At 40.1% G+C, this 10,374-nt stretch overlaps 1 protein-coding gene across 9 annotated transcripts in view; it reads right to left on the reverse strand.

The window, feature by feature from the left end:
• The window catches only part of SYNE2 (spectrin repeat containing nuclear envelope protein 2), a 330,497-nt gene that overhangs the window by 181,809 nt on the left and 138,314 nt on the right, over window positions 1–10,374 (reverse strand). For all 9 annotated transcript variants that reach the window (XR_014312639.1, XM_082734135.1, XM_082734134.1 and 6 more), the window contains exons 31-32: window positions 8,467–8,646; window positions 6,421–6,571 (exon numbers count right to left, since the gene is read on the reverse strand). Coding sequence is in view for 8 of the 9 variants with exons in the window: in XM_082734135.1 (XP_082590261.1) it covers window positions 6,421–6,571; window positions 8,467–8,646 (331 nt within the window). In the remaining variant the exon portion in view is untranslated. The remainder of the gene's footprint in view (window positions 1–6,420; window positions 6,572–8,466; window positions 8,647–10,374) is intronic.

Below are 10,374 nucleotides of genomic sequence, written 5' to 3' on the forward strand. Positions count from 1 at the left end.
ACACAATAAACTTATATCCAAATTTCTTCCCACTCTGCATAAAATAATTACAATAATTTAAAACCATGTTTCTTGTCCATGTGAAATAACAGTCTACCCCAAAAAACCCCACCTTCATTCAGTAGTCTAAAAAATGGCAGATCCGAGATTCCTCTAACAGGAATCATTGTTGGAATGCTGAAGAACCTATATGCTCATCTGAATAAAACAAAACTCTAATACATCTTTAATATGACTTCAATTTTCATCTTTCATGATTCTAACTCCACATCATTTCTAACATGGAATGTGAAACACTACTTTATCAAAAAAAATTTGAGAGTTGACTAATATAATCTACATGTTTTCATGTAATCTTCATGCTCAGCTTACCAGCATGACCTGAGCATTTTTAATAATTACATAAAATTTGAAAATAAACTTCCAACAAGCAAATATCTTAAAAAATATATACACCTCAGGAAATTTCTGGAAATATAGAGCAGATATAACCTTCCCTATTCTTCCTATTAAGTATGACTAAAAACCCTGGATATCATATACCTTCCTGAACAACTGGGGACATCAACTCTGAACACCAACTTTGTGGTAAGTTCCCTGCATTTTCTTTTTCCCTCAGATATCCCAGAGTGTGTGCTGGAGAAGTCAACACATAGTGATATCAATAAGCACAGGGGGGAAAAAAATAGTCCCGAGGGAAGCTTGCTCTCTTCAGCCAGAGAACCAAAAATGGGACAGTCTAGCAAGACAGAACACTTTCAGAAAATAATCACTCACTAGGGCTAAATACCATAGAAAAAGATATGAAGAGACAGTTCACCAAAGATGACATACAGATGGCAGACAAGCACCAGAGAAGATTATCAATACCACTAGCAATTAGGAAAATGCAAATTAAACCATAATGTGATATCACTACATACCTATCCAAATGACTTTTAAAAAACTGAGACAATATCTAATTCTGGCAATGATGCAGAGAAACTGGGTCACTACATACTGCTGATGGGAATAGTCTGACAGTTTCTTTAAAAACTCAATACACAGTTAACATACAAGTCAGCAACTGTACTCTTAGGCAGTTAGCCCTGAGAAATAAAAACTTCTATTCACATAAAGACCCCTACATGGAGGTTTATAGCAGCTTTACTTAAAAGAGTCAAAAATTATAAACAACCCAGATGTCCTTCAGTGGTGAATGATTAACCAAACTGTGATTACAACCATACCATGGAATACTACACAGCAAGAAAAAGGAACAAACTATTAACACATGCAAGAATCTGAATGAATCTCCAGAGAATTATGCTGAGTGAAAAGAGCCAATCCCCAAAGGTTACATACTGTATGTATGCTTGGGAGGGAAACAGTAGGTTCTCAAATGATAACATGAGGGGCCCTCGTGGTGATGGAAACATTCTTTATCGTGACTGTCTCAAAATCTGTATCCTGACTGCAATATGGTACTATGTACCTTTATAAGATTTAACATTGGAGAAACTTACAGTAAAGGGTATAGAGGATCTCTCTATATAATTTCTTACAACTGCACGTGAATCTACAATAATCTGAAAATAAAAGTGTAACTAAAACAATAATTGAATAAAAAATTTTTAAACAAGAAAAAGATTACTAGGGAGATTTCAATCTCCTGACTGGAGGCTGACTCATACATCTGTAAAGATAAGATGCAAACTCTCTCCTGGCACGGAACTCTCTGCATGGGGCATAATAATTTATGTTCACTCAAATGGGGAAAAAATTATATGTATTTAATTTTCATTACATTCAAAGAACCTTGTTGTTACACTGACACAAGCCACCACTGAGTGAAGAAAAAAGAAAGAGCAAGACTATGGGTTCTGTTCCACAGTCAATGGAAAGGGCAGAATAAAAAAAAAGTAGACTCACTCTGCCTTTTCCCAAACCTGAATAGTCCCCTGATATTCTAACCTTTAGTCTTACTTTTGCACTTCTGTCTTTCATTAAAGGGAGTGGGAATCTGGTCCCATATCCTAGATAAACATCAATGTTTCTGTGTTTTGGAGGACGAAAGTTCTCAGTGGTATCGTGTTTCAGTCACTGGTGCAGAGCATCATGTTACGAATACATACTATAGAAATGGATTGTTTCTGAAGATAGTATCTAATTCATCACAAAATTAAATGAAAGTTATGTTAACTGTCAGTACTAAAATGTCCTTTGTTTCAGAGTTAAAAAAGCATCGTAGAAAAGAATTAAACATTAGTGTAGTAGAACTTGTATAGCTTCCATACATATAAATGTATTATTTCAACAAATATATGAAATGCTCCTATGCTAGACACCATGCTAGACAGAAGATTCTCAACACAATAAGAAGGGCCTGGACCCTTATATGTTTCTGTTTCTATTAATTTTAGAAAATATTTTATTTATTTATTTGACACAGAGACAGAGAGTACAACCAGGAAGAGTAGCAGGCAGAGGCAGAAGCAGGCTCCCCGCTGAGCAGGGAGCCCGATGTGGGGCTCCATCCCAGGACCCTGAGATCATGGCCTGAGCCAAAGACAGTTGCTTAACCAACCGAGCCACCCCGGAGCCCCTATTAGTTTTTAAAATACCTTTGTGAGCGCACCTTTACAGTTGAAAAAGGGGAACAAAGCAAAGGTCACCAAGTTTTACCTCTGCCATGTACGTATTTCAAATGTTTCCAGAGACTACAATATGATAATGATTGAAACATGACTTTGTAGTCATACAGACCTGGGATTAACCAGGTTATGATTAATAATCATATGGCATAATGATTACACCATTTATTAGCCATATAATCCTGGGGAAATTAGTTAAACTCTAGCTTCATTTTTTGCCTTTTTTTTACAGAAGAAGTTGCTACTCTATTCAAATTCCAAGACATCAATTGGTCATTAATGGTAAGCAGGATCAGTCAGCCTGAAAAATGCAATACATGGAGATGGTTCTTCTTCTGCTGTTCTGTGTTGCTTCCTTATTGTTTCATAGGTAAGATCCTTGAGACTAGCATTATGAAGCTATCTTCAGATTAGGTGAAGAACCCAGGTCAGTGTATCCATATCTGAGCTACCCTGTGATAAAATTCCAAGATTTGGATTTAGATCTGGTCGAGAAAAAGGCCTTGTAAGCATTTAGCTGGCCCACATGCCCCAACCACTTTTTTCCCAGGGAACTTGCTGGGGTATTGAGCACTCATGCAGATTATAATAAGGCAATACCATTGCTCTTATTTTTTGAGTATATATCTCCTTTGACAATCCCACAGCAAATCAGGAAAACTGACAGGGCAGGGTTGGGGAATTTCTGTGTTCTTTATTTATGACACCATTAACAAAAAAAAAAAAAAAGATTTTATTTATTTATTTATTTAACAGAGAAAGAGAGAAGATCACAAGCAGGCAGAGAGGCAGGCAGAGAGAGAGAAGAGGAAGCAGTCTCCCCACTGAGCAGAGAGCCCAGTGCGGTGCTCAATCCCAGGACCCTAAGATCATGACCTGAGCCAAAGGCAGAGGCTTAACCCACTGAGCAACTCAGGCGCCCCTTTATGACACCATCTTAATAACATTAAAACCCCTAAAGTTACCTCTGAAATTCTCTAAAGAACAAAGAGAGAGAGAGAGAGAGAGAGAGAGAGAGAGAGAGAGAAAGAAAGAAAGAAAGAAGGAAAGAAAGAAAGAAAGAAAGAAAAGGAGCCAAAAAACCCCACCTCTAAACCTTGCTTTTCCCACCAGTATAACAGGGTCAATACTAGTTACCTTGCAAGGTTATAGGGTTATGTGGGAATGAAATGATAACAATAATGACCAAACCATCCATGGCAGAAACTATCATTATCATCATTACCATTTTTAGTAGCAGTAGTCGTAGTAGTGTTACTTAAAACCTCAAGACCACATGATTGTCTTATTTACAAATAAAACCAATTTTTCTGGCTTCAGGATTTTCCAGCTTCTGGGATAAATCATGTATTGGAGTGGAGGGGGTATGGTTTGGCCCATGACAGAAATTAGTAAATTTTTAAAGTGCTGCCATATAATGTCCTTGGTATTAAGAATTTTCCATATTTAATATTATGTCCTTATGCTAGATTCCTAGAAATAAAATATTTGATCAAACAGTAGAAAGCTTTTCAAGGATCTTGGATAATATTGTCAAAGTGTTTTCCAAAAGGGTAGTATCAATCTACTCTTAAACCAGCAACATAAAGAGTATATATCTCGCTGACTATCAAAAGGCAAACAAAGGTATTTTTGAGAGTTCTGGTTTCCTTTGGTTATTCACAAGGGTGTACTAGAAACTATGTATGTCTCTCTCTCGCTCTTTTTTTTTTTTTTTTTAAACAACTGTCAATTTATTCCCTATGTACAAATAATCTGCTTGGATCTCTGTGGTTTACTCGCTAATTTCTATGAGTTATCTGTATATTATTGCAAATTCACTTATGAAAATATTTTTACTCAACAGCCTTTTCTTTTTTTTTTTTTTTAATATTTTATTTATTTATTTGACAGAGAGAGGGAGATCACAAGCAGGCAGAGAGGCAGGCAGAGAGAAAGAGGAGGAAGCAAGCTCCCTGCCGAGCAGAGAGCCCGATGCGGGACTCGATCCCAGGACCCTGAGATCATGACCCGAGCCGAAGGCAGCGGCTTAACCCACTGAGCCACCCAGGCGCCCTCAACAGCCTTTTCTTAAAGACTGAATTTATTTGAGATAGAGAGAGGGAGGGGGAGGAGAGGGAGGCAAGTCAGGGCAGAGGGAAAAAGAGAAGCAGGCTTCCTGTGGAGCAGGGAGCCTGATGCAGGGCTCAATCCCAAGACTCCAGGATCATGGCTCAAGCAGAAGGCAGATGCTTAACCGACTAAACCACCTAGGCGCCCCTACAGTATTATTTAAAATAATATAAAATTAAATTTTATCATATTAACTTCTATTTATGAGGGCATGTTCAAGTGAACTATATTGTTACTACATATTGTACATACATGAAATTATATTATACACAGGAATAATTTATTAAAAGTTCTCATTCTTGTAAGGCTGATCATGTTGAATTTTCTGAGAACCAAAAGAACACTCAGCCCCTTATATCCACTCGGATAGGGACAGGATCCTCCTAGATCCGGAGACCACCAAACCCAGAAGCTACCACTGCTAGATGGAAGGAGACAGGCTGCTCCTAGGCAACTCTACCTCACTGTCTGCTCCTGGTCTTGGTGGCCTTCTTCATTTAAATCTTCATAGGAGGGGCCCCTGGGTGGCTCAGTCGGTTGAGCACCTGCCTTCAGCTCAGGTCATGGGTCGTGGGACTGAGCCCAGCATCAGGCTCCCTGCTCAGCCGGGAATCTGCTTCTCCCTCTCCCTCTGCTCCTCTTACCCGCTTGTGCTCGCTCTCCATCCCTCTCTCTCTCAAATAAATAAAATCTTAAGAAAAAAAAAAAATCTCATAGGAAATCAGTTAGACAGTCACATATTGTACAACTGGTGTCCAAACAGGGTTCTTTATGACTAATCATAAAGAACCCTGTTTGGACACCAGTTGTACAACTGAGACTGAGTCTGAGAAGTAGGTCTCACTCCTACTCTAGATAGCTCTGACCATGTACTGGTACCCTGAATATTACTTCAGCTTCAGGGATAAGAGTTCTAGATAAAGACTCAATTTTTCAGTCTGGTTGATTCTCTCTCAGCAATAAGAAGTTCAATGAAATAGCTTCCTAACAATCAGCTGTACCAGGTAGATTGTATTTCCCACATGCTTTTGACCCTTTAACACCCTTTAGCACAGGACTCATAAAACCAGTAGGAAAAGCAACTTTCTAGAATACAGTAATATAGTGTAGTAGTAGTATTCTTCAACTATTCCATTCCTTGGCCACTTTGGTGGATAACCACCTAAATGCGTAGAAAATAATGACACCTAGTGTCCAAAAGTGTTACTCTTCTTAGAGTATGTTGTGATTGGTGAGGCTGTGAATGTAGATGAAGCATCATGGATGTAAATACATTTTTACAGAAAGCGAATAAATAAAAATGTAATTTTCCTTTGTCTGCTAATAATGGAGGAGTCTTCTCACTACCTTCATTCCCTGGAGGCTAAAATGAAGTCTCACGTTCCTTTTTGGTAGAAGGTCAGTGCAAAGACTGTCAAAACCATACAGAGGTAGTAGCAGGAGTGACCCCAGATGTCAACAGAACCACATCACCAGGATCAAAAACCAAACACAAGTAACCCAGCATCAACCTGGGGACTGAAATATTTCAAGCCCTAGTAATAAATTCAATAAAGTCTTAGATATCTGATAAGACAGGGTCACTGTTCTTTTAAGCCAAGTTTCAAAAATGACTATAATATCCTCGTAATGGTCAAGGCCACTGTGCGGAGTTTCCTTTGGAATCTGGACTCACCTCGGCTATCCTTTTCTTTAGGTTCTCTTTTCCCATGTAGGAAGCCTGAAGGGAGATGACATTCTCTTCTTTTTGAATCAAAGCAGTCAAGACACTTTTAAAATTCTGATATTGTTTTAAGAGCTCCAAAACTCTTTCACATTGATCAAGGCTATGAAGGAAAAAAAAAAAAAAAAAGTAAAATGGGTAAATCTCGAAAAATAAGAAAACCATTATCTCTCTTTGTAAGTACCCTATGATAATGACTAATACATGATGGAGGATTTTTCCTCTTGACATGGTCTAGCATATTGCTTTACCAACATAACCTAAGACAATGGCTCATATAGTTATCTGGCAAATGGGTGGTATAAACAAATCACAGGATTATAATTGTCACCAGATCAAAAGTTAAAAAAAAAAAATTACCAGGTGTAAGCTCTAGAAGGAAACACAGGATTCATAATCTTAAGAAATCAGCATCTCAATTTCATCATGAACCAAAAAAACATCTTGGAAAACAGTGCCTCCCTAGCACTATTCCTGGAGGTTGTTTCGATACTAATTCAGCAAGTCACAGTTTAGGTCAATTTAACTTATTCTAGATTTAGCCCTTTTTATTATTTTTTTAATAGAAGAATTTTTTAATTAAGATTATTTATTTATTTGACAGACAGAGATCACAAGTAGGCAGAGAGGCAGGCAGAGAGAGAGGGAAACAGGCTCCCTGCTGAACAGAGAGCCCCATGCTGGGCTCAATTCCAGGACCCTGAGATCATGACCTGAGCTGAAGGCAGAGGCTTAACCCCCTGAGCCACCCAGGTGCCCCTAGATTTAGCCCTTTTAAAAAATTAAAGTAGTACAGATAACTTGAATACTTGATTTCCTTATATCTGGGCACTACTCAGTCATGTGAACTTAAATAAGTTACTTTAACCTCTCTGGACCTCCATTTCTTTCCTCTATAAAATCTAAGGGCAGACTAGAACAAATACCACAGGCAAGTTTTATCTTGATTACTGTACACTCAGCTTCCAGGAGAACACAGGAGGGGCACCCGGACAGAGTTCTGGGTAAAAGGACCACAGACAGAGGTGAGCAGAGTTACAGGAAACTTCCAAGGAACTGAGGTACCAACCAGAGCAAAAACAGATAGACCACTCAGCCTCAGCATAAGGGGGGGGAAGTACCCTGAGACAGAGAGGAGGGTGCCAGTAGGAAATGCCAGAACCACCTGCTAGAAAGGGAGGTGGTTAAGACCATCTCTGTTAGTCCTCAAATCTCTACTTGAGCGTCCCACTTCCTATCCCAACTGGGGCCCCTTGGCCTGGCTGGTCTAGGCTGTTAGGGATCAGCCGTCCTGACTACTTCTCCGTCCAGGCAGAGAGTAAGGGAAAGAAGGCATGGATGGAGAATACTGAACAGAAGTGCCAACTAGGACTGGTAGGTAATGGCTATCACAGAGTTAAGAACACTTTTGAGCCTGCCCAGGCTTGAAGATGCCACACAGCCAGCTTTAAAGATGGAGGAAGGGGACACACATCAAGGAAAGTGGTAGGAGGCCTCGGAAAGGAAAAGGATTCTGTCCTAGAGCCTCGGAGAAAGGAAGGCAGCTTGATGTCAGAATTTCCAACCTCCAGACCATAAGATAAATTTGTATTGTCTGGTGAGGCTGTGCAGTGTGTAAACCTGGCGATTCACACACCTGTACCCCTGGGGCAAATAATACATTATACGTTAATAAAAAATTAAAATTTTTTTTTAATTTGTATTTTTTTTTAAGCCACTAAACTTCCATTAAACAGAACAGCAACAGAAAACTAACATGGGTGGGATAACAATAAACACACTGTGTAGTTGCTGTCCCTCTTAGATAACCTCTTAAATTCACTGGACTATAATCTAGGATGCCAGATCTTACCCAGACATTGACCCCATCAGCTTCCAGTATGAAACTCTCACGTTTGCTCCTCCTTTACATCCATGCAAATGTGCTTTCAATGTATTTCAAAAAGTTAACTGTGCTACACACAACTTCTCAGATTTGGGAGGGACTTTTCCCCTTACCATTCAGTGACCGAAGCTTTTGTACTCTCCCACAAAAGTGCTGTATTTTGGAACTGTTCATTCAGTGATTTTTCTCTACCATCTTTGAATTGTGGGAGAGAATTAACCATCTCTTGCAACCATTTCTTCTCTTCTTCATAGTCATCTAGATCCTTATCCAGTCTCATTAGTGATTTTTTCCTTCATTACGAAAGAGAAAAGTTTGATAGCCAGTTATTAGCCAATCTGATTCAACACATGTATGGGTAATTTGGGGGAGCATGCTAACTTTAATTTGCCCTCAATTTATTTTATCAAAATTACACAGTCCTATTATAGAGTTCACGAGGTTCTATGCATCTCCATAATACTAATTTGGTATTTTAGACATAATAAATATACAAAACCTCAAGCAGTAACATTTTTCTGTGGTGAACGCGCTTGAAAAGGACGTGTAAGTATGTGAGAGAAGAGAGAAAGAGTATGTGTGTGTGTGAATGGGAAAGAGCATGGCATGGAGAGAAGAAAAGAGATGAGTGGTCATGCCCTGCAAGCTTCTAAGGAAGAGTGGAGGAGGCCAAGGAGAAAGGAACAAGCAAGGAAACCTTGCATTTCTACCTTCTATACCAAAACTTCTTCCCCATGAAAAAAAGAGTCATTTGACCGAAGAGCTTTAACCTGCAAACTGCTCCTGGAAGGATTAACTCCATTCACCCAGGTCTGAATTGCTCTTACCAGATACTCATGGTCTCTACCTCCTCTCTTCCAGTTCTCTCTGGAATCCACTTCCATAAGGCTCTCACTCCCCACCGCCCCACCAAGACGGCTCATCAAGATCTCCAGTAGCTTCCTTGATGCTAAACCCATGGTCCATTCTCAGTCTTTGTCCCCTTCACTGGTCAATGGCATTGACACAGCTGACCACTTCTCCTTGTTGAAAGGCCTCCCCACTTGACCCCAGGACTCTTGATTTTCCTCCTCCCATACCCGCCACCCCTTCTTAGTACCTGTGCCTGGTTCCTCTTCATCTCCCGAATCTCCTAACATGGAGTACTTGGAGCATGCAGCTCAGCCCTCTTCTCCGGCCTATCTGAACTCACTCCACTGGCAAGGTCATGCATCTCAGGACTTTGTATAGCAATCTAGATGCTGAGGACTCTCCAATGCACACCTCTACTCACCCCTCTCTCCTGACTCCATCTACTGTTATGAGTCTTATTGGTACCCGACTTGAATGTCAAGTGTTTCGAACCTATCCTAAAACTGACCACAGTTGATCTTTCATTCAATATCTGACAAAATTCACTCTTTCTCATTTCATTTGGTGGTAACTCTGTTCTTCAAGTTGCTCAGGTCAAAGCCTAGAATCATTTTTTTAAAGCTTTTATTTATTTATTTGAGAGAGAGGAAAGAGTGAGAGAGAGCATGAGAAGGGAGAAGGTCAGAGGGAGAAGCACACTCCCCGTGGGGCTGGGAGCCCGATGCGGGAATCGATCCCAGGACTCCAGGATCATGACCTGAGCTGAAGGCAGTCGCTCAACCAACTGAGCCACCCAGGCGCCCAAAGCCTAGAATCATTCTTGACTCCAGTCTTTCTTTTATAACCTAGGCACAGCGTGTCAACAAATCACATGCACTCTATCTTCAAAATATACTCAGAATCTTAGCACTTTCTGCCACCACACCTCTGGTCCACGCCGCCATCATCCCTTACTTGGCTTACTACCACAGATGGGCCTAGACTTCCTGTATCTTCCCCTGACTCCTACACTCTGTTCTCAACACGTCAGCCAGAGAAAGTCTGTTAACATTAAAAACTAAATAGCTTCCATCTGCTCAAAACCCTCCAGTGACTTCCCATGTTACTCAAAGATAAAGCCAGAGTTATCACATGGCCCAGAGGTCCCTACCTGAGCTAAGCCCCATCCA

Source organism: Mustela nivalis (genome assembly GCF_964662115.1).
Source record: "Mustela nivalis genome assembly, chromosome: 6".
NCBI classification, from domain to species: domain Eukaryota; kingdom Metazoa; phylum Chordata; class Mammalia; order Carnivora; family Mustelidae; genus Mustela; species Mustela nivalis.